At 36.8% G+C, this 24,667-nt stretch overlaps 3 protein-coding genes across 3 annotated transcripts; 2 read left to right on the forward strand and 1 right to left on the reverse strand.

The window, feature by feature from the left end:
* The first annotated feature begins 3,162 nt into the window (after positions 1-3,162).
* Positions 3,163-5,252, forward strand: LOC128526381 (serine/threonine-protein kinase pim-1-like). The gene is made up of 7 exons (XM_053498184.1): positions 3,163-3,437; positions 3,560-3,691; positions 3,772-3,914; positions 4,024-4,074; positions 4,299-4,677; positions 4,796-4,972; positions 5,119-5,252. Exons 1-7 carry the CDS (start codon positions 3,314-3,316, stop codon positions 5,250-5,252), a joined length of 1,140 nt encoding a protein of 379 aa, XP_053354159.1. The 5' UTR covers positions 3,163-3,313.
* A 5,624-nt stretch (positions 5,253-10,876) lies between these two features.
* LOC128526382 (uncharacterized) lies at positions 10,877-16,678 on the reverse strand. The gene is made up of 14 exons (XM_053498185.1): positions 16,603-16,678; positions 15,575-15,677; positions 14,097-14,157; positions 13,818-13,956; positions 13,611-13,682; positions 13,385-13,499; positions 13,211-13,295; positions 13,017-13,119; positions 12,793-12,933; positions 12,549-12,708; positions 12,322-12,464; positions 11,818-11,868; positions 11,200-11,578; positions 10,877-11,117 (listed from the first exon to the last, which is right to left on the reverse strand). The coding sequence occupies exons 2-14, from the start codon at positions 15,666-15,668 to the stop codon at positions 10,927-10,929; spliced, it is 1,734 nt and encodes a 577-aa protein (XP_053354160.1). The 5' UTR covers positions 15,669-15,677; positions 16,603-16,678; the 3' UTR covers positions 10,877-10,926.
* A 3,439-nt stretch (positions 16,679-20,117) lies between these two features.
* Positions 20,118-24,667, forward strand: LOC128527057 (polymeric immunoglobulin receptor-like). Its single transcript, XM_053499340.1, has 6 exons — positions 20,118-20,419; positions 21,098-21,421; positions 21,562-21,903; positions 22,056-22,160; positions 23,027-23,058; positions 23,142-24,667. The coding sequence occupies exons 1-6, from the start codon at positions 20,317-20,319 to the stop codon at positions 23,280-23,282; spliced, it is 1,047 nt and encodes a 348-aa protein (XP_053355315.1). The 5' UTR covers positions 20,118-20,316; the 3' UTR covers positions 23,283-24,667.

The following is a 24,667-nucleotide window of genomic DNA, read 5'->3' on the forward strand; positions in this document are numbered from 1 at the left end:
AGTGGAGCGTGTCTCCAAGTCCAATAATAATCGTTCAGATCGCTTTAGGTGTATGTCCAGTCATTTTGGAATTCAATGTTAAGAGCACAGACCCGACTAAATATCACTCCTAAAGTTGCTGCATTGTCACCCAGACCCTCAAAGACTACAGTCCCCTCCAACAGCTTGTTGATGCTCCTCCAGTAGCTCCAAAGGGCCAGCCGTCACCCCTCTGACCCACAGAGCTCTGGTTAAAGAAACAAGAGGAGTCTTGTAAAGACAAAGATGATCAATTTCACTGAATGTAAATGTAAACTATATTAATAAGGCTATATACAGTATGAGCAGAGAGTGCAAAACACTGTTTCTGGAAGGCTAATGATGTTTTAAAGCTACAGTATGCATTGTTTCATATTAAAAAGGGGTTTTATATTTTTAAGGGTTTTGCTTTGTCATTCTCAGGAGCAACTGCATGTTTTGAAGTGATGCTTTAATTGACTGTGTATTTACTCAATTCGGTTTTTATGCAGATAAGTGAACCGATATAACACTCATAGATGAGCATTAGCTACTGTGAAGACAAACTAACACGGGCATTTTTATATTTCTTAACTTACAGAGTACTGAAGCACCACTACTCCTTAACTGTTAAACACGTCGGGGTTTTCTCAAAGTTTCGTTAGCTGAGCACACGTGCAGCAGTGTATGCTGACGTGAAGTATTATAAATCACGTGTTTACACCTCAATGAAGATAAATTACTAGCTCAACTTGATTTTTTACATTTATTCAGTGTGTGTCTCCAAAAATTTCAAAAACACAATGTTACCTGTTGTCTCAGCAAATACCACTGTAAGAAGTTGGGCCAACAATTCAGTATTCATTCATTCAACATTTATCTAGTTGGATTTTTTACAGTGTAGGTTAATCTAAAACCATAACAGTTATTGTAGTTTAAATTATAAGGGAGTTGCAAAATGGTGGCAGGATGGCTCAAAGTTTAACACTGTCATCTCGCAGCTCCAGAGTTGTGGGTTAAAATAAAATCTCAAATCTGGTCTGTATGTGTGTTTGGAGTTCCCTTTGGGCACTCTGGGTTTCTCCTGAAGGCTAAAGACATGTCTCGTGGTCAGTTACCATTCAGCAGTAATAAATATTAAGAAATCCCCTTCATGAAGTGTATTATGGATGCCGTGGCTGCAGTTTTCCTCGAGTGACTCTTATAGAGTGACAACAAGTATTAAAACAAAATTTTAACAATTTGTCTCCTTAAATCTAAAGCAATCAATAAAATAAAGTTAGCATATCTATCTGTTAATAATCTATATAATAAAACAAGTTTAAAATAACTTTAATAAAATTTGAATGGCATAATTTTAATTGTTTATAGATTTCATTAATGACCACAATGATGTTAGTAATACCAGAAACCTGTAAACAATGATGATGCTAATGATACCATGTGTAAATGTCCTGATGTTTGATGTTTGAGCATTCCAGGTATAACACACACACACGCACACACACACACACATACACACACACACACACACAGCAGGTGCTCAAGGTGTTTGTATCGTTTCAATATCTGTTGCAGCAACACAATAGACAAGTACGATGTGATTCCGTTTTTCAAATATTTGACTGGCAGCACGGTGGTGTTGTGGTTAGCACTGTCGCTGAGCACCTCTAGTGTCCGGGTTCGATTCCCGGCCATGCTTGAGTCCTGTCTCTGTGTGCATGGAGTTTGCATGTTCTCCCCGTGCTTGGTGGGTTTCATCTCATATTCCAAAGATATGCAGTTTAGGCTAATTGGCGTTCCCAAATTGCCCGTAGTGTGTGTGTGTGTGCCCTGCGATGGATTGGCACCCTGTCCAGGGTGTACTGTGCCTTGTACCCTAAGACTCCTGGGATAGGCTCCAGGTCCCTGTGACCCTGAATACAGGATAAACTGGTATAGTGAGTGAGTGATACATTAAGTGCTGCAAATGATTTTGTAAACAAAACATTGTGTTTTTTTTTTATTTGCAAGAATAAGAACTTTCCCAGAAAGTGCACAAATAAAGAAATAATGTTAAAGCATGTTAAAGATATGTTCTTTACAGAAAGTGATTATGTACCAAAGGTTACAGAACCTACAAAAAGTTGCTGTAATCCTCTTCCTGGCCTTTAGATGTCTTCGTACAAAGGCATCCAAAGTAAGTATATCGGCACGTCAGCATGCCCATATGGTGAGTTCTGATTATGTACCGTTGCATTTTTTTGTCAAATTCAAATCAAGTTCAAATTTTATTTGTCATATACACAGTCATACACAGTACGATATGCAGTGAAATGCTTAGACGACTGCTTGTGACCTTAAAATAAAAGACTATGAATATGAAATTAATTTGAAAAATAAAATAGAAGGTAAATTTAACAAAAAAAAGAATAAAATTAAATATAAAATTAAAATAACTGTACAGTACAAAATACACAATATAAGAAAATGTATGAAGAAATGTAGAACAATAAGAGAAACAGCTGTACAAAGTAGATGTAGATTTTAGATGTACATTTCTGTGTGGAATGAAGTTAGATATAAACGGTAATAAAAATGTTATGGTCCAGGGCTGTGCAATCCACATATTTGAAGTGTCTTGTGCGTGCAAATATGCTCAAAAGTGATTTATTTAAAGTAGCTTGTGATAGAGTGATTTAACTAATGAACACGAAAGTGCAGTTGTGCAGTGGCCACTAGTGTAAACGAATGTCCACAATGTCCAGAGTGAGTGCAAAAACCATATGTGTGGATGTGCAAAATGGATCAGTACTGTGTGGTGTACTGATTAAGAGACTGTATCGTCTGCGGAAAGAAGCTCCTCCTCAGTCTCTCTGTGTTGGCCTTCAGGGAGCGGAATCGCTTTCCTGACCTCAACAGAGTGAACAGTCCATTGTTGGGATGGCTGAGGTCCTTCACGATCTCCCTGGCCTTGGTACAGCACCGCTTGCTGTAGATCAAGTGCAGGTCAGGGAGCTGGTAGTTCCTCTCCTGCTTAGTGCTGAAGTCCACTATTAACTCATTTGTCTTACTGACGTTTAGAAGAAGGTTGTTCCTCTGGCACCAGTTCTCCAGATTCCTAATTTCCTTCAGGTAGGCCGTCTCGTTGTTATCAGAGATCAGGCCCAGCTGATCAAACTTAATGATGGTGGTGGAGCTGGTAGTGGCCACACAGTCATACTTGTACAAAGAGTACAGCATGGGGCTCAGAACACAACCCTGGGGGGCTCCAGTGCTGAGAGTGATGGAGGCTGAGACATGTCCATGGTCTTGTCCATAACATGCTGTAATATTTATGCCTTACCTCAAAGGTGTTAAAAAACTGAAGGACTGGTACCTGTCTCTGATGAATCCTTTATGCGCCTCCATGCCAGAAGATGGCCACATCAAAGCTGCAATTGACAAGCGACACAATTTTGGTATGGAAAAGCTCCACAGTAACAGTATTTTAACTATGGATAAGCTCCACAGTAACAGTATTCTAGAATTAACAGTTGTAATGCTATTGTGCCCTTATCCTTACATTACATGTTTGGTGAAGAAGAACCTGAGTGGATGGTGAATCTTCAGCTGCTGCTTAAATCAGAGGAAAATCTTTCTAATTTTTGTATTAAGCAAGAAAAGCACACTGAGACACCTCCTTCTCTGGATGTGCCTGCTGCTCCTGAAGATGGTAAGTCAGAACTTACACTTTTTGTACACTTTTGTACAAAAACCTAGTTGTGTGTGTGACCCACGTCTCATTTATTACAGACTACCACAGTAGAGTCCAAGAGCACTGGGCTTTTTCAATTATAACCAAGGAGGTTACTGCACGGTACACTATAGGAGCGCTACTGGGCCAAGGAGGTTGCGGTGCTGTGTATGCAGGAGTTCGCAAAGCAGATAACAAAGAAGTAATATATGTACTTAACATATATATATCTAAGGCTCAACAAAATAAGGTTATTTTTTTTTATTCATGCAACAGTTTACCTGCATGTATTTGTTTGTACATGTCCATAGGTTGCTGTTAAATTTTGTGCAAATGATGCATTCGGTGAAATGATGACCATAGTAAGTACATTTATTTTATGTATAAGATTATTCAGAGAAGCAATACAAACACAATATGGACAAAATATTGACTAAACTGTTGTTTCTATTTACTCATTCTTCTTTCATTAAAATCTACAATACCTAAAACTTGAATGTTCGCTGAGTCCATTACATCTCAGCTATCCACAGATTAAATGTATTTACCTGAACCTAATGCTAATCAAGCATTTTTCTAATCTTAGCCTGAAGATTCAAGAGTTGTCCCCATAGAAGTGGGATTAATGGAGTTGGTGTCCAAGCCAGTTCGCAGTCCATATGTGCTAGAACTGCTGGAATGGCTTGAGATTCCAAATTACAACGTCTTGATCCTGGAGCGACCCAGTCCCTGCATGAACCTTGTACAATTCTGTGAACTTCACAAGGGTAAACTGCCTGAACCCGTTGCTCGAGACATCATACTGCAGGTGATTAAGGCTGCTCGTCATAGCTGTGACTGTGGTGTTTTTCATAATGACATCAAGCCTGGGAATATCCTCATCAACACGAAGACACTGCAGATTAAGCTGATAGACTTTGGGTCTGGTGAATTGCTTAAGGACACCCCGTACAAGTATTGTCCAGGTAAAAGATTATAGGATATAGATTAGATGTAGTCTATGGGATAGAATGAAAGTAAATCCAGTGAAGAATACGTTTTTGTGATGGTGCTGATAGTTGTTGCTCATTCTTGAACACTCAGGCACTCCAGACTACAACCCTCCTGAGTGGTACCTTTGTAGAGAGTATATGGCCCGTTCAAAAACCATCTGGTCTCTGGGTGTAATGCTGTATGAAATAGTCTGTGGAGAAGTGCCCTTTAAGTCATCAGAGGAAATCATTGTAGGTCTCTTGCACTTCCCTGCGGGTGTGTCTGAAGGTGAGAAAATGTAAAACATTGTGTAGCATAATGGATTTACTTTTTGGGGGGGAAATACTCAAACTAAGAGAGGGTAATGTTGCAAACAGAAATTTTAGATGATGACTCTTCTTCTGTCATTGTTTTGCTGATTGCTGGATACACAGATTGCTGCAAGCTGATATCGTGGTGCCTGGAGCAAAACCCTAAATCTCGACCAAATTTTAGGCAAATCCTTGGGCACAGGTGGATTATGGCAGAAAAAAGCTATATCCAGGTAAGACGGCAAGAAGACAAGTGACTTAAATAAAATGGGTTAAGACATAACGTAATCTAGATTATGTACTGTACATGGGTTGTACCCAATTAGTATTTAGTTATGTAAAAAAAAAATCTTTTCTTATGTAATTAAACTATGAACACTTAATCATGTGAAAAGAAACCTATAATATAAGAAAACATGATTATTTTACATCCAAGTGTATTTTAATGTTTATCAGATTTTTTTTTTCTATTTAATTTGCAGACCATTCCTGTCATTGGGGGTCTGCTAACACATCTATTACAATTTGCTAACCATTACTTAAGAGACTAGCATCAAGACCCCAAGAGCTTTTTGCAGATGTGGTCCTAATTAGCCCAAGTGAAGGGGTCACTTGGGGTAATAAGGACCACATCTGCAAAAAGCAGCATTGCAATCCTCGGCCAACCAAACAACACACACTCTCTTTCTTGGCTGCAATGACGATATCCTGTCCATGAAAATCACAAACAGGATTGGCGACAAAGCACAACCCTGGCTGCGGCCAATACTCACCGGAAACAAATCTGACTTACTGGCAAGAAAACACCTTTCATTTGGGGCATAAAATTAATGGATGGCCCTGAGGATTGATCCTCTCACCCCATACTCCCACAGTATCGCGCACAGAATATCCCAGGGGACCTGATTATACACCTTCTCCAAATCCACAAAACACATGTAGACTGAAACGGCATATTTCCAGGGCCCTCCAGGATTCCTGCAAGAGTAAAAAGCTGGTCCATTGCTCCATGACCAGAACCAGGTGTCAACTAAGACAGCCCTTCAACAAAAGGCCTTCAGCATTTCCAGGCTGATCTCGTTAATTCCTGGACTTTGCCACTATGGAGTTGTTTGACTACCTCGAAGACCTCACCCACAACGTTGACCCCCCTATCATTATTAGTTGACTATGGATTAGTCGTGTGCTCCTTACACCACTTGATTACCTCATTTCCCTATTTCCTTCTCCTAATGTACCAGATGGTTTTCCAGAAGCACTTTGTTCCCACCTGAAAGTCCTTCTCCATGGCATTTCCAAGCTCCTCCCACACCCGCTGCATTGACTAAACTACAGCTGCAAATTCCATCCTACGGGCCTGCTGGTACCTTGCAATTGCCTCCAGAGTCCCCTAGAATAACATATCCCTAAAGGACAACTTCTTCAGTCAGATGGCTTCCCTGATGACTGGTGTGCACCACAGTGTTCTAGGATTACTGCCCCTTGAGGCACTCTGGATATTGAGACAAAAGCTCACAGCCTCAGCTTCAGCAGTAGAAGCTTTGAAAATCAACCACTCTGGTTCCATGCACCAAGCCTCCACAAGGATGCTAGAAAAGTCTCGCCAGAGGTGGGAGTTGAAGGCCTATTGGACTAATGTCCCAATTTACCCACGCTACCCCTTCGGCTTGCCAGGTCTGTCCAGTGGTCTTCCTACCCACCTAACCCAACTCATCACCAGACAGTAATTAGTTGATAGCTCAGCTCTCCCTGTTTATTTTTTTTTTTATTCTCAGTTGCATTTAAACCTCTCTCAGTGCTGTGCTAACAAGTGTAAAAGTAGCTTAGCTAAGGTTAGTCAAAGAACAAAGACATAAAAACTCATTATGCTTACTACTAGCAAAGAACAGCAAACTAAGTTTCTTTTACCCACGGCTCCAGCTTAAATCACAGTGGCTATATGAGTTACCTGGCTACCTTATGAAAAGGGTCAAATTTTGGCTCCTAAAAGTTTGGGAATGAGACAGGGAAGGACTTTCTATTACCATGTTTTCTATTCTACTTATCGCCAGAACTAAACCTATGTTGTATACTAAACCTATATGTATGCAACAATGTTTAAGAGATTCAAACAGCTATAAGCACACTGTAGGTGAGGAAAAAATATTTAACATTCATTTAAAAGTCATGTTGGACCTACTAGAAATTTAGACTTGGTAAGTAAAATATAAATTGTTTAAACTTTTAGGCCATAGTTAAAGTTATTATAAACATTTTAATACATCCAATAAAGGTAAATTACGTTTAACTGATAAATTATTTCATATGATATTCTCTTAACTCTATCAGGAGTGTAGAAACATTAATTATTCTAACTTTGTTTTTTTGTTTTTTAATCAGTTTACCTTGAGTATCTTGCCTGAATGATTTTTCAACCATTTCAGCATTTATTAAAAAGTGCAAATCAACCCCATTTATCCTGTCTTCACCTATAAGTTCTGTCCTGGCAAATATTTTTAATTTCACCAAATTTTAAACAAAAACCAAACAACTTTAAGTAGAGAAGAAGCGAAAAATGCATTAAAGACAAATGTAGATAGACAGCTATGCACCGGTCAGAAAGACAGACAACCCACAAAGTTCTAACCACAAAGTCCTTGAAGATTCACGACTTCCTTAATTTCACATGATTTATATACCTAACAAGCACCTCGTTGCTCCTCCTCTGCCCCCTGTTGCTTTGTTTGATTACATTTTTATTTAATATTCAATAGATATGTTAATTTGTTGTCATAGTGGTATGGGAACTCCCAATTCTATACATTTCTTCTTATTATTTTGTTTTTCTTTTTGTTTATTCATATTTAGGTTGGTTTTATTGGGCCTTCAAAATTACATTCTCCTTTTTCTTTTCTTTTTTTTCAAAAGGTTAAGTCTGTTCCTCTTTTCCTAACCAGACTACTGACCACTAGTGCTGATGGCTTAAGATTTGCAAATTATTTCCTCTAAGATGCATTTTATTCATATCACCCTGTCATGTCTCACCTGTCCTTAATGTGCTTAAAGTCAATTATTTATTTATTGTATTGATTGATTATATATTTATTATCCATTTATGATTTCAAGATTATATTGTCATATAATAATTGAACTTATTTATGGTTAAAATCAAGGATTAATTTTATGAGAGTCCATTAAAGTATATTACTTTAATTATTACTGATTTCAAGACTGATCATTAAATTTTGATTAATAATTCAATTTTTGAATCATTATTTACCTATATGATTTAAATTAATCATTGACAATATGCATATACATATATGGATTAGTACTTATCAACACAATCATTGTTAATTAACTTTGGTTATATGGTGTAATATAACGTAATAGAGTTAGGTGTAGTAATAAGGGTTAGATTTTATATCACTATTAATTTAGTATTATATTATCTTAGGTTTACTTTTTGTTTGATTGTTGCTGTTGTATTTTCCTTAATACACGGAAATGCAGCATAAATTCTTACTTTAAGCAAATCATTGTTTAATTTTGATTTTGAATTAATTTAGTAGGCATTTGCTTTAATCACAGCCCATCGGCAGCACAGATCTCATCAGATCTTCTCTGAGGAGGATTTTGATGATAATCATAAATGATTTTGTTATTAATTATTGTTCTTTGTTTGTTCTTAGCTCTTAAAAAGAGAAGTCTGACCATCTATGTTCTGTATCTGGCAAAAAACAGAGTTGAAAATTATTCTACTTTTCCATTACACGTTGTCTGCATTACAGGTTTTTTAGTCTCCTTGGTCACACTTCAAGTTCTCTACAAAAAAAAAGTTTAATAATATAAAATATGAATGTTAGTGATATTAGTATATTGTTAGTTTAGATATTATATTAGGTTATATTTTTACTTATTGACATTTTGTTTTGAATCTGTCTCTGCCTCCTGCCCATGTATTTCTACTTCCCCAATTTGTGTGCGCGTAGAACCTGCTCTTTTTTTGATATGGTTCTTTCACAGAGGCCTCCTGGGTATTTGACATTAAACTTACTTTAAACTGGACATTGGCTTACTTAGAGTACTAAAATCCTATAATGTAATTAAAATTCATTTTAAAAAAAATTCCACGGTTCTTTCAGCCGTCACCTCACAATGGCAGTAGATGGGCGTGTTAACATCTTCAAAACCCTACAAAGAAACAGTGAAAGCACATAAAAAGCTTAAACTAAAGCAAGGGAAAAAACCATGCACTCTATGCTCCCTGCCTTGAATGAGAAGAGCATAGCATGGGGTGCCGCCCTGAACTCTTAACTAAAGATACATAATTATAGGAACAGAATAGCAGTAAAATAACAGTAAAAAGAAATTCAAAAACTATAACACACAGCGCCAAGGAAGGAAACCATGACAATGGACTTCAGAGATTATTTATTTTTCTTAAAAATATATATATTAATTTACCTATTTGTTTTATTTTATTGAAAATAACTCGTGTTATTATAATACAATGACTAACAGCTATAAACAAATTAACAATCTGATAATTAACAAAGTTTAGAAATGACAAAAGAATCACACATTTGTCAGTGTAACAATATTTTAAATCTTTTCCATGTTCTTCTGTCCTTTGATTAAGCAGCGGTACAAAAATCCAGTCAATAAATGTCAATTTAGATCCCACTTGAGTAAGCCAGTCGACCCAGTGGTGACAAAGAACTCCCTGAGATGACCTGAGGAAGAAACCTTAAGAGGAACCAGACTCAAAACAGAACCCAGAACAGCTGTCTGCCTCATGGTGGAAGACCAGTGAGGTAAATTTAGGATCACAGCCAGAGACAGCCAGACTGGCTTGGGCAGCTGGAGGAAAAAAAATAAAAGATGCCACCCTATCGTCCTTGCTGGGAACCCTGATGAACACCACCCGGCCTGCTTAGCCCAGGAGGACAGTGAAGATGCCAAGGCTGTTGGAGAGCAAAACTCTCTCTCTAACAGCATTGTCTCCCTGTCCCCGCAGGTACCATGTAAAGAGCCTTAGTTAAAGCACTGCAGGGGACAGGTTCAGGACAGCTTCCACCCCTTTAACCTCAGCAGACTGTGGCTGTCATGTTCCCTCACCACGCCAATAGCCACACCGACGTTTTCAGAAATGCATGCGTTTTCAGAAATGGCACAGCGCTACTTTACCCCCACCGAGACTTTCACGCTCTTCACTCTCTCACCTTCCTCTTTTCATTAAATAAAAGAGCCTTTTTTCATCGACCTGTGTCCCACCACGGTGTGTCTGGCTTGCTCCACAATTACTATTTTGTTTGTACTTATTAAAGATGTCTACTATTTTATGTAACGGTTAGCAAATTGTAATAGATGTGTTACTAGACCACCAATGGCAGGAACGTTCTGCAAATTAAACAGACATAAAATCAGTTAGGCATTAAAATACACTAGGGTATAAAATAATAATCAAGTAATCAAAGTATCAAAATAGTAGTGTTTCCATAGTGTATAGGTATTATAGGTAATGGTATAATTACAGAAGAATTAAAATATATATATTACAATAGTGATTGGGTACACCCCATGTTACAATGGTATGTCATAAATCTTTTTAATTAGGTCTATTGTCTTCTTGCCATCTTACCTGGATATAGCTCTTTTCTGCCATAAACCACCTGTGCCCAAGAATTTGCCTGAAATTTGGTCTGGATTTAGGGTTTTGCTCCAGGCACCATGATATGAGCTTGCAGCAATCTGTGTACCAGTGATAAGCGAGAAAATGAAAGAAGATAAAAGAAAATTATCATCTAAAATTTCTGTTTGCTTAAACTTTCTCTTTTCCTTAGTTTCAGTATTTTTTCCACAAATGTTATTAAAAGTTACTGGTTAAAGGTTAAATCCCTTATGCTATAAAAGGTGTCAGCTTTATTATACCGGTCTAAATGTGATATTTTACATTTTCTCACCTTCAGACACACCCGCAGGGAAGTGCAAGTGACCTACAATGATTTCCTCTGATGACTTAAAGGGCACTTCTCCACAGACTATTTCATACAGCATTACACCCAGAGACCAGACGATTTTGGAACGGGCCATATACTCTCTACAAAGGTACCACTCAGGAGGGTTGTAGTCTGGAGTGCCTGAGTGTGCAAGAACAAGCAACAACTATCAGCACCATCACAAAAACTTATTTCATCTAACCCGTATCCCATATCTGCTTACGTGAACGATACTTGTATGGGGTGTCCTTAAGCAAATCACCGGATCCAAAGTCTATCAGCTTAATCTGCAGCGTCTCCGTGTTGATGAGGATATTCCCAGGCTTGATGTCATTATGAAAAACACCACAGTCACAGCAATGACGAGCAGCCACAATCACCTGCAGTATGATGTCTCGAGCAACGGGTTCAGGCAGTTTACCCTTGTGAAGTTCACAGAATTGTACAAGGTTCATGCAGGGACTGGGTCGCTCCAGGATCAGGACGTTGTATTTGGGTATCTCAAACCATTCTAGCAGCTCCAGCACATACGGACAGCGAACCGGCTTGGACACCAACTCCATTAATCCCACTTCTATAGGGACAACTCTTGAATCTTCAGGCTAAGATTAGAAGAAAAAAAAACATGGTCAGCAGTGGTTTGAAGTAAATTCATTTAATCCATGGATAGCCATGACGTAATCATGGCCTCATCAGTCCTTCATTGATCGATTTCAAAAACTAAATCTGAAACACATTAGAAGAAGAAAGCTTTGGTTTACCAAAACTGCATAATTGGGCACAACATTTTGGTCTATAACACCTGAATAATCTTATCTTATTATAAAATAAATGTACTCACCATGGTCATCATTCCACTAAACGCATTGTTGATGCAAAATTTAACAGCAACCTGTTGACATGTACAATATGTTTTATTAAATTCTAAAAGCTATTATTCTACCACAATTTTAAATTGACTTTATAATAATTCAGTTACAATATTTAGGTATAACAGCCACTAGGTGTCAGAAAATTGCAGCCTTAAAACTTAATTTTCCTTTTACAGGGAAGCCATGGGTTAAAAAGGTAGCATGCAAAAAGACATTAATTAATCGAATAATCATACACTAATTACTGCAGATATTTACTATCTCAGACTACAGCTCAACTTGTGCATGATTAATTAGCCTCACTGTTGCATAAATCTTTTAAAAATCATTAAAAAAAATTAAGCTTTTTTTTTAGCCGTATGTACGTATAGGTTACATATGAGAGACGTCTGTAATTTGTAAATCTAAACAATTCCTGTATTTACTTCAATTAGAATTAATGATAAATAACTCGGAATGTGCAGAAATATTACTTCTCTGTTATCTGTTTTGCAAACTCCTGCATACACAGCACTGCAACGTCCTTGGCCCAGTAGAGCTCCTATAGTGTACCGTGCAGTAACCTCCTTGGTTATAAATGTAAAAGCCCAGTGCGCCCGAACCCTGCTCTGGTAGTCTGTAATGAATGATTATTAATAGCAAGAATTCATACACAAACACACACATATACAGTTTTGTGAAAAAGTGTATTCTGACTTACGACCTGAAGCAACAGGCATGTCCAGAAAAGGAGGTGTCTCAGTGCATTCCTCTTGCTCAATACAAACATTTGAAAGATCTTCTTCTGTTTTGAGCAGCAAACGAAGAGTCATTAGCCATTCAGGTTTTTCTTCCTTCTCTCCATGCAATTTTTCTGACAGCTAGAAAAAAGAAAATGGTTATAAAAGCAATTCTCTGCATTTAAACCTAGGGATCATTTTACACATGTGAATCATCATATTCACCCGTGTAAGCTGCTCCAGAAAGGCGCTTGTGGCTCTTTTTGGGAAAGTGGCGACTTCTACAGCGATGGTTTTACAGCAATGTAGGGCTTGAGTAGAAAATCCGAACTTGTCCAGCTTGCTGGCATAAAGGAACCTGAGCTCCTAAGACAAACAAAGCCATTCGTTTTGATCATTTACTGTTAAATATGACATAAAAAAAGAGAAAAAAATTGAGAAATCTTTACCTGGATGTTTGGATTGGTAAGCTCTAAGGTCAAACTCAAAACATATTCATAAACCACTGTACGCTGAATAGCTTCCGTCATGGTTGATTTATCGACTGGCAAGCTGTTGCCAAGAAAATAATGTGCAAGAATTGGCAAGTGAGCAGAAATATTTTCACACACACATGCATAGAAACAAAGAGCACACAAAATACCTCTGGCAGCCAATCAGATCGAAGCCGAATTCCTTATATGCTGTGATGTAGCACAGATGTGCTGCATAGGTCAGCCCTTTGGTGGCTGGAGATGAAACACCAAATTTATGTAAGGATCAATGCACGATGAATGTTGCAACTGATTAACATACTGTTACTGGAACTTATCTATACCAAGATCATCTCCCATGTCAAGCACAGCTTTGATATGCTCATCTTCTGGCATAGAGGCACATAAAAGATTTGCCAGAGACAGGTACCAGTCTTTCAGTTTTCTAAAACGTTTGAGCTAAAGCGGAAATATTACAGAATGTTACGGAACAAGACAAAACAAATCAACAAATACATAATCACAACAAAAACTCACCATATGGACGTGCTGACGTGCTAATATAGTTACCTTGGCTGGCTTTCTTCTAAGACAACTGAAGCCTATGAAGAAGACTACAGCAACTTCTGACATCATCACTTTCTGTAAACACATGCTTGTATTTGTTTGTTTGTTTGTGCACTTAGTGTTACTCTCTGGGAAATTTAACATACTTCCAATTGGTTACCTATCACTTGCAGCATGCAGCACAAGTCTTACTTGTGCTGCAACACTTACTCCTTTGAAGTTACAGAACAATTCCATAATGTTCCAGAAGAAATAGGATTCCCATTGCCCTGGCTCTTCCATATGAAGGAGACACTCCTGAGCTTTCCTCTGGATAAACGGAATCATGTCCTGCTTGTGCATCCTGTTGCTACAACAGGTATTGAAATGACACAGACACCTTAAGCACCTGATAACATAGTTGAAAATGTCACTGTTAAAATACTAAGCTGCATAATTAATGTTGAGTTTTTGTGGCCTACAAGAGAGGAGAATTTAGAGAATGCCTACCACGTCAGATCCTGTGCATCAAATGGGCATGCATCCTTGTAGTTCTTGATGTCTGGCTTACCTACATAAAAAGAAGTTTACAAACAAGTTAGGACAACGCCATGTCTCGAACAATCACTTTTTTGTTCATATATATACATTGTTCATATACACTACCATTCAAAAGTTTGGGGTCACTTTCTGCATGATCGTTCCTGATTTTTATTTCTTTCTACATTGTAAAGGAATGCTGAAGGCATCCAAAAATGCATTAATCACCTTTGAACAGTTAATAGTGAGATGTGTCTGCTACTTATGCTCTGTAAAGACTTCATAACGCCTCTAATCTGAGGTGCTGTCTCTAAATGAACTTCTCGTCTGCGGCAGAGGTTGGTTTTGGTCTCGCCCTCCTGGAATGGCCTGCATGAGAGCCAGTTTTATCATGGTGCTTTCAAATGCACTTGACAATACTGTTCTTGCAAGAACTTTTACAGAAAGGCTGACCTCTGTGTTTAAAAATAACAACTAACTGTTGTTTTTGTTGTTGTTACGTAATTACCTAATTCCATCCGTGTTATTTTATAGTTTTGAAATCCCCAGTATTGTTGTAGAATGTAGAAAATAAATCACTAAACAAAAGATTTGCAAGTGACCCCAAAATTTTAAACGATAGTATATATATATATATATATATATATATATATATAAGGTGGGCCATATGTTTCCATATACTGTATAGATATATGGGGGGGGGGGGGATCCATAAAAGACAGTTTATTCATATACAGTTCAACCTTATATTGCAAGCAGAATTCGTTCTGGAAGCAAGCTTGTATATCAAATAACTCATTTATTAAAGCAAATTTCCCCCATAAGAAATAATAAAAACTCTGAAGATTCGTTCCACAGCCCAAAAATATTCGCATAAAACTTGAAATCAAACTGGAATCTTTAACAATAAACCTCTCTAATTTCACTTGCTTTTGCCTCCTTTGGAGGATTTCATGCAATGTGACATTGCATTGTTGTTACACAGAATCATCTCCTGCACTGGCATAGCCTTTTTAACCTTTTTTTTTTTCATCACAAGAGCCATTGTTGCAGTACAGTTACTAAAGAATAGGCACTACACTTGGACAGAAAATTTAAAAAATGCTTTATGCGCACACACATGCTGTCACAGCATTATAGTAAACTGTACACTGAGACCGAGCATGGGAGACGAATACCCACAGTCCTGCAGCACAAGAGAGAGAGAAGAACTATTGGCTCAGTTGTGATCATGTGACGCTTGGCAGACAAAGCACATGTGTACTACTGGTACAGTATTACAAGCCCTTACTCGTTTATCAAATAAACAAGTAGCTCATCTTGCAAAAAAAAAACGCACACCAAGTTACTTGCAGTCCAAGGTTTCACTAACTGTAATATGCATGTAATACATGCTTTCTTTTTTTTCCTGCAGTGTCAGTGTGTGTTTGGTGTGTGTGTGTGTGTACCTGTATTGCACAATGGAACATCAGGACCTTCTCCACCACAGGGAAAAACATTCAGACTACAGGTTTTCATTATCGTTAACATCATCGTGGTCATCAGTGAAATCTATGAAAAATTGCAATTCATGTTATTACATTTTTTAATGAAAGTTATATAAATTATTAACAGATTAAAAATACGCTAACTTCATTTTATTTTTTTAAATATATTTTAGTAGACAGCTTCAGTGCTTATTTTAACTCAGGTAATAAGGATCACTTGATAAAAAGTTAGGTTTTAAGTAATATTTATTACAAATCAATTTAGAAATGCCTCTCAGCCTACAAGACACAAACACACACACACAAAAGAGTTAAGCTCTGAACCCACAAACCTGGAGGTGTAAGATGACAACACAAAGCTATACTGCCACATACTGCCAACTCTCTTATAGTTTAAACTTCAATAACTGATATGTTTTTACCTTAAACTACTAGTGATGCACTCTGCTTCCGAGAAATCCCATTTCAAGTGTTGAAATACTTCCTTTTTTATATAAAAAAGCATTATATGTTATCTTGAAATATTCAAGTTAACAGATGTTGAGATTGATCCTAAATATTAGTTATTTTTATATTATATATTATAATATTCATTATTATTCATTATTTTATCAAATATTTTTGTTTTCATTTTAAATAAAAACTGCTTAGGTAATAGCTATTTTGTGTCCCTGTTACATGCACAATGCAGTAAACGTGATGCCTGATATCTCAGGTTTATGTCGAGCTGTTATTGTACCTTTCAACTCCATATGCCATCAGATCTGGTAATAATATCAGTGTAAGTGTGCGAGTGTTCATCAAGTGTCTGTTTTCAGCAGTAGTACCCTCATGTCACACCTCAGATTTGGCTGCAGGTTCTATGTTCAACTTTTACAACTCTCCACCTATAGTCATCTACATCTATCTGATTATTAATAGCCTTGATATTCTCCTCTGGTTATTAAAGCCAGTCTAGGGAAGGCACACACACACACACACACACGCACCTGTCGGTGAGATTAAGCTTCAGGTTCTCGGTCCTCGTGTATTCACTCGGTCTTTTAGTCAGTCCCTGATGTGAAGAATGAGAAATGACGCTCTGTGAAAGAGTCGAAGAACATCTGTGACGTCACCATTTCAATCTGAAAGACGCGTAAATGCGCGCGCACGTAACAGGACTCCTTGATCTGCTGCGCTGGACGCACGCGCCATGCAGACACGCCTTCTTCTGTCTCAGGGCAAAAAACGGCCCCAAAAGGTCCCACAGACTTAACATTGAGTCCGGCCTGTGACATCACGCCTGTGACTGTGATGCGCTGGAAGGCTCGACCACGCACTGGATGGATGATATTCACGCTCAATGGGAGTGACCCGGCCGTCCTGGAGGAAAAACGCGCGGTCCATGATAAAGAATGATAAAGCTCCTGTGTGTTTGGTCCTGTTCAGTGACTTACTCGTCTTGCACAGGGCTGTGATATTATTAAAGATAATTATAATAGGCACCCAAGGCTCATTTATGACTAGAGAGCAAAGGCTAGCCAGTCGGGTCCGATCCCACAAAAAAGCCAATGCAGTTCAAAAAAACAAGCTTCATGCTGGCTGTGACGGAAAGGTATTTCCCGACCTGTATAACCATACATTTAAACGATTTCATAAAATATTTTCATGAATATACAACTGTAGATAAATGTACCTTAAATAAAAATGTAATAAATAAAAAACATCATCCACAACACATTTATTATTGACCCAGATGAAATATTTATTACTATTAATTATACAACATTTACCAGGCCCGTAGCCAGAGGGGGTTCAGGTGGTTCGAACGACCCACCACCCACTGCCAAAGGTCCAGAATGTTTTGTTATTATTTTGTTTTTGTTTTTTTGAGACGGATTAAAATTGTTGGCCATTATTTAAAATAACATTTTATTACAAAACAATAAAAAAAAAACCCGCGACATGTTACAAGTCTGCGCAGCAACTGACGTTTCTTAAATCTGTGCGGCGGCATCCAGCGGTGTATAATATGGGTCAAAAAGAGCAGGAGAGACGGAAGAGAAAGAAGGAAGCAGCGTCATTATCACAGACTATTGAACATATTGTAGCGTTTCACCGCTAAGAATGAACTTCGTGAAACGAGTGAGCATCCTCACTGCCCAATGCAAATGGCTGGGAGTATTTTATTTGGCTGGGTACATAAACAGCACTTTTTTTTTTGTTTGTTTTTCAAGTCAACAATCTACAAGACACATTTCTAACACACACACAAACAACCTGGCCGAACATATTGTAGCGTTTCACCGCTAAGAATGAACTTCGTGAAACGAGTGAGCATCCTCACTGCCCAATGCAAATGGCTGGGAGTATTTTATTTGGCTGGGTACATAAACAGCACTTTTTTTTTTTGTTTGTTTTTCAAGTCAACAATCTACAAGACACATTTCTAACACACACACAAACAACCTGGCCGAAGCCACTAACCCAAACACCTATCCCCAACAGGGTGAACGCATAACAACACCCCCCCCCCCCCGCAAAGCATGATGGTTCCTAATCGAAACCCCGCCCACGCCACAATATGTTCAAAAAGACTGCCAAACAGAGTAAGTCTGTTACTACCTCAGGATCAAATTGCTAACGCTAGTTAAGTGGTAGCTAATCATCAACCCCACATCACACACAGAATAGTTCTCTTGTGCCTTTTCTTGAGCAGTCTAAATGGCTATGACAAGTATGTAACATCTTAAATAAACATTAACAGACAGTAGCCTATCTGATGGATCTGTGAATTTATTATGTTAAAAATGTTAATCCATCAAAAAAAGAAAAGAAAGAACGACGAGTTCAATGCGTAAACAAACCTGCTTGACCATGCATAGTATTAGGATTCATTAACATTTTATTTTGAATTAATACATTATTATATTAAATTAGTAAAATTAATATAATAATGTTAATAGTTAAATTATTCTATTAACCATAGGCAATACTGTCTGGTGTCTATACCCGGTGTAGACAGCATTCGAATGAAGTTTATCATGAATAATTGTTAAATAAAGCATAAAATAAAATAAGCCCACAAAAAAAATAAAAAATTTCCATCCCACAGTCTTGTAAGTACATTAACTGATCGGCTTTTCCCCGTAATATTTGTATATTATTATTATGAGATAATTATTGGTAATATTTTTCAAAAGCATGCACATTATGATACCAGCAGACAAGCTAATCTAGCACATGTCACTAAAATGCAGTATTTAAACCTCAAAATGAAATAAAAAATGAGTAAATATTCAAATACAAAATACTGAGAAAAAAGGTCCACTTTTTAAAAAAAAAAAAAACCCCTTGCACTAGGCTGGCTACGGGCCTGTTTACACATTTACATTAACCTAAAAGTTAACCTTTAAGGTTTACATTAACATTAACCTAAAGTTAACCTTAAAGTTTATCTAAAACTTATTTAAAATAAAATGTATATAAGACGTGGATTATGTCGTAATGATGCTCATTCATATCACCCGCTATGAACGTGAGCTGTGAATCTACAGTAATTTAAAGCTTGGGTATTTTTGTTGTTGTGTTGGTCTGATGGATGGTACAGAATGGTGCGTTCACAGAAAAAAAAGAGTTTGTACTGCAATGCCCTGTGTTTAATAATGTATGGGAAGAAACTGTCCTGGCTGGGTTGTTTGTTTCATATCACTAAGTATACTTGACTAGCAATACACTCTGTAACCAAAAAAAAAACGAAACATAAACCATAGTATAAACTGCATAAAACAGAGACACTGTAGAAGTTACTTTTCCTATGCTGGCGATTATTATTTTTCCATGACAGCATTTGTAAGTAGCCTATTCCATTTCTAAGCATCTATCCAAACATGTATATATGTTACATTTATTAATAATTTCCAATTACACCTACATTTAATAAAAAAATATTAGACTATAATGGTGATTGTTTGGATTTGTTCCTGCATTCCTGTGGTTCATAATTAAAAAATATATTTTTGCAAATGTGATATTTCCTTAGTGTTCATTCGAAATGATGAAATCTATACAAGCAAACACACATTTAAAAATTTACAAAATCAAGTGTAACACCCTGAAGTCAATTTATTAATGTATTTCTTAAAGTGTTTCTGTCACACTTTGCTCACACACTTTTCACATACTGAAAACATTTGATGTGAACAGGTTCACAGAGGCAGAAGGGGAAGTGGACATTGCTTCAGTTTCTGGTAAAAACTGGATGGCACAAAGATTGTGACAGATTTGTAGACAAGCTGTTGAACAGAAGAAGAACAGGAGCTTCAATATCTTTCTGAAGTGGAGTTGGTGTGGAGATGTGTGAGTGTGAACTCAGGATGAAGATCCTCCTCATCTTCACCCTCTGTCTGATCTCAGGTAAAGAAATGCACTTCAGAATAATCCTCACTCTCAGCAGCAGTGTTACATGAAGGAAGGTTTTGCTTAGATGGATGTTTGGTGTTTTGTTAGATGGAGGAGATTCCAAGGAAGTAACAGGATATTCAGGAGGAGGAGTCCTTATCAAGTGCGAGTATGATATAAAATACACACAAAAAAATAAATATTTCTGTAAGCCTTTACCACCAGGCTGTTCTGACGGAATAAAGACAGAAGCTAAAAACGAGTGGATACATTCAGGAAGATTCTCACTGTATGATGACACCAAATCAGCAGAGTTTAGAGTGATGATCAAAGAGCTCACTGTACAGGACAATGGGACGTACCACTGTGGAGCTGGTCAAATTGGAAAAGATATTTACACACCGGTGGAACTGAGGGTAAAGGAAGGTGAGTCTCTCACCACTGCATTCTGATTATCCTCTTAAAAATTTAGCTTTACTAGCATCAGCTACACCAAAAGTACCAATGATATGAAGTGATTAAATCGTTATATAGTCATTATGGGAAGTAACGCCAAAGTGCTGTTTAATTCTCAGTTCTGATTGGTCAGAATTTAATTTTCTATGAAAACAGTTCTAACAATAATGTTAACTGTAAGTTTAGAATAAATTCACAATTTATAGTATGCTATCGTTTTATGGGGTTTTTTTTTTTAGTTATTTAAAAGTTTTGAGCTCATTTAGTCTATTAATATTTTTTTTTTCCTAAGACTTGGTCATTCAGCTTACTGTTCAAAGAAAAGTCCTAACAGGAACTAAATTGTTAACTAGATGTTTGTCAATATTTTTTTTAACTACAAATGGGTTGGTCAAAAAAATTATGCATTTTTCTTTATTGAACTAAAATTGTATCGAATTGATGTAGAACATGTTGATTAAAACATGCTGATTTAAGTTTATGTTATTGGACAATTAATAATTTTTCTATAACAGCACACCCCCATGCTAAGATTAAATGCACACAGAAAATAAATTAATAAATAAATAATAATAATAATATAAAAGACAATCGCTTAATAATTCCTTATGTGCTGTATATTTTCATATATTTCAACTTGCTTTTAAGGGGCATCAGGCTCTAGAGAAGTGACTGCGTATGCAGGAACAAGAAGCAACATTAAGTGCACTTATGAGGATGAATACAAAGACAAAATCAAATTTTTTTGTAAGATCGGGACAGCTCATCAGTGTTCAGATCAAATAAGAACAGAAACAAAAAATTTATGGACACATGATGGCAGATTCTCGATTCATGACAACAAAAGTGCAGGATTCTTCAGTGTGTTTATCAGAGAGCTGATTACAGAGGACACTGGAACATACGCGTGTGCTGTAGCTGTGTCTGGTGAAATAGAGAGCTACACTATAGTGAAGTTCAATGTTACAGAGGGTGAGTAGCAATTAGTACAATAATATATGAATAATTAATAAATAAATAAAACTTAAAAGTGGCCATGCTGATTTGTTTAAGTGTAATGTGCAGACTGTATTGTATATAATCTTATCTGATGTATTGTGATTAATGTACAGCCCTGTCCATTGAGAAGTCAATCAGTGAGACTGTCCCTGTAGGAGGAGATCTAAATGTCCGCTGTAAATACCCAGAATCCCACAGGAGTGACAATAAGTTTCTCTGCAAAAAAACTGCAACTGCTGCTTGTTCTTATAATATAACTGTTAAAGAAAATCGAAAGATTGTTAATAAGGGGAAATTCTCCCTGCATGATGAGAGAGCAGGACAAATCATGAGTGTGAGTATTAAAAATATAGCTGAGCGAGACTCCGGTGAATACTGGTGTGGAGCTGAAGCAAACTGGACATCTGATGATGGATACAAGGTTTATTTCACACGGATCAACCTGACAGTTACTGGTGAGTTTATATAAGTAAGGCATGTAGTAGGTAGTAGTTAGTAAGGCACTTACTTTAAGTGCACAATCTAATTACTGTGTACTGTGTTTAAATGCATCTATGACTATAGATCATACATTATAATCATATTTCCTATATATATCCTTTTCTAGGATTTCCACTTTCCACTGTGATTGCTGTGTCTGTGACTCTGCTGGTCCTACTAATTATAAGCCTTATTTTGATTGCAACTGTATGTAAGAGATGCAAGAAGCAAGGTACACACACACACGCACACACATGTCACATCAAAACTTTTTGTCATTCAACCTAGCAAAGTTTTTTGATCGTCAAAATATTGGGGCAACTTTTGTTTTAAAACAGAAGGGATACCAAAACACTTCTGTTATTAGGTAATTATTTTTAATTTTTTTAAAGTTAGAATTACCTTAATAAATTACATTGTAAAAATATAGAATCAGCATGACATGACAAATCTATACATATAATAAAAGTTAGCATGTCTGTACATTAAAGTTATTTTCGGGGGGAACATAAGATAAGTAATAGAACACATCAATATGGTTTTGTGGGATTTTTATCTGTCTGTTTGTCTGGTTGTTTGTGCACGCATCATGTAAAAACATAGATTTTTTACAGGTGTAATGCCCTTATATCATAAAAAAATCAACATTGAAAAAATCTTTAGTTCAACAGATGGTGCTGTACATTTTTTAATATGCGTTTATGAGTGTGCAATTAAAATCTACTTAATAAATGCAATCTCACACCTTCATTCCACGCACATCACAGTAACACCTAAAAAAATTTGTTCATTACAAAATCCAACAGATGCATTGTATATTTTTTAGGGAGTGTGCAATTAAATTGCATGCGTACGAAGTCACAGGCATATCTAGTATAGTTATATTTCTTAACTGAAATAAGTCCTGAAAATGCTCATCATGTCACTGCTAGTTTTTTCCTTTGTCGGCCACAAAGCTGAACCCCAGTCACAGGTCCGAGAGTGCTTTGTCCACCACAACCTGCCAATGGTAGAAAAAGAATATACACAGCATAATCACAACTACATGATTTTTGTGTCTGTATATATAAAGGTTTTGTAACTTTCATCTCTTTGCAGGCCCAGAAATAACAACACAAACTTCTGGAGAGGTGAGTACAAGGTGACAGCAAAACTACTCATCCACACAAAAAAGATTTTGAAATTCCTAAAACCCTATGTGTTACTATTTCAGACCAATGGAGAATATGAAAATTACCCAAATGCATTTAATTTCCAGTCAAGACAAATGAACAACCTATCCGAGTCTGTCTATCAGAGTCTGGACACCAACACCAACCAATCAGATTCAACCTACCAAAGACTTGATAACTGATAAAAAAAAACTGATAAACCAACCCAGGGGTTCCAGCAGGATTATGGTTCATAGTTTGCACAAGACCACCCAGCTACCTATGTCCAGGTGCAACGTACATACACACATACACCTACCCAGCCTGTAATTGAGCAAGTAGGAAAGTAATATTCATTGAAGATTTTTTTGCACATTATCGATAAAACAGCACCATAAAACTATGATTTCTGTACTGCATCCTTTTCAAAGGCCAGACTCATTGATACTGTTTTTTCTTGGCAGAGTCTTCACTGAATACAATAGGTCGCTTTTTATAAACAGAAAAATGTTAAGCTGTTTTTTTTTGGTGGCTTTTCAAAATTACTTATTTAAGAGTATGATTAAGTGCCAAACCTGATGCCATGATGCCATATGATACCAGTGACGTAAAAAATTACCAAAATCATTCAAATAGTTACAGCCGGCAACACCCCTGAACCAACCCTGGATGCAGTTGGAGTCAGAAATTTCCCTGTGAGATTAATGTTCTCATATTCTAATTAGGTTGATTTGCCTTGATACAAACACAATCCCATGAGACTAATTGTTAAGATGTGTTGAGATTTAATATTAATCCTGCTAATTAGTTTGTTTTCCAATAAAAAATTAGCATACATTGATCAGTAATAACATCAACACCACCCCCAGGTAAACTGCATAACTATACACCAGCAAACTGATTTTTTTTTGTGTGTGTGTGTGACTGGATCATTGGCTCCAAATGCAGCACAAATTACATTAAAAAGCCAATTTGTTAGTTGGCCATAACAAAAAGTCAACAGAACACACATTACACCAGAGAGGAACTAGCAGGCAAAGAAACCAAGGCCTCTGACTTGACCTAAATTCGATTGAGCTCCCCAGGCATGCGCAGAAGAAACAGCAGCCAAAAAATATTTACATAAAAAAGTGACATCAGCAACCACAGGTATTGTTGTACTGTAAAACAAAGTTAAAAACTTTGTAATTTTAAAATTACTGTAAATTTGTGAAACAATTTGTCAAGCTTGTATGATGTACATTTCAATCCAATTGATAGTTCTTGTAGTTTAATTAATTAATAAAAGTTTGTTGTTTATCACCTTTTGGAGGTTTTTTGATTAGTTTAAGGTTTAAGCTCAGTAGCACTTAGTAATCAACAGTAAACATTTATTTTTATTTGGTTTTGTTAAATTAAATAATTAATTATCATTTATTATTTCCTACTTTAACCATTAAATCACATTCAATAATTTTATGTAATTATTGTCCATAAATAATGCTGTAATGATGCATTTGCCTCCTAATGTTTTAGAACTTTTGGATGAGTAAGCTTAGCCACACATTGTTTTTCCATTTTGTGTAATTGTATTTACTTATAATTTTAG

This window comes from Clarias gariepinus, chromosome 6, assembly GCF_024256425.1.
Source record: "Clarias gariepinus isolate MV-2021 ecotype Netherlands chromosome 6, CGAR_prim_01v2, whole genome shotgun sequence".
Lineage (NCBI taxonomy): Eukaryota > Metazoa > Chordata > Actinopteri > Siluriformes > Clariidae > Clarias > Clarias gariepinus.

What these genes read in the sequence shown, in the direction of transcription:
- LOC128527057 (XM_053499340.1), top strand. Translation starts at nt 20,317, where the DNA reads ATGATCAAAGAGCTCACTGTACAGGACAATGGGACGTACCACTGTGGA. An exon ending in GATCAACCTGACAGTTACTG is followed by an intron (nt 21,904 to 22,055) that starts GTGAGTTTATAT and finishes ATCCTTTTCTAG; the next exon opens with GATTTCCACTTTCCACTGTG. An exon ending in TAAGAGATGCAAGAAGCAAG is followed by an intron (nt 22,161 to 23,026) that starts GTACACACACAC and finishes ATCTCTTTGCAG; the next exon opens with GCCCAGAAATAACAACACAA.
- LOC128526381 (XM_053498184.1), top strand. Translation starts at nt 3,314, where the DNA reads ATGCCTTACCTCAAAGGTGTTAAAAAACTGAAGGACTGGTACCTGTCT. An exon ending in TGACAAGCGACACAATTTTG is followed by an intron (nt 3,438 to 3,559) that starts GTATGGAAAAGC and finishes TGTTTGGTGAAG; the next exon opens with AAGAACCTGAGTGGATGGTG. An exon ending in GCCTGCTGCTCCTGAAGATG is followed by an intron (nt 3,692 to 3,771) that starts GTAAGTCAGAAC and finishes CATTTATTACAG; the next exon opens with ACTACCACAGTAGAGTCCAA.
- LOC128526382 (XM_053498185.1), bottom strand. Translation starts at nt 15,668, where the DNA reads ATGACCACGATGATGTTAACGATAATGAAAACCTGTAGTCTGAATGTT. An exon ending in TGTTCTGTAACTTCAAAGGA is followed by an intron (nt 13,683 to 13,817) that starts GTAAGTGTTGCA and finishes ATGTGTTTACAG; the next exon opens with AAAGTGATGATGTCAGAAGT. An exon ending in CCCATACAAGTATCGTTCAC is followed by an intron (nt 11,118 to 11,199) that starts GTAAGCAGATAT and finishes TTGCACACTCAG; the next exon opens with GCACTCCAGACTACAACCCT.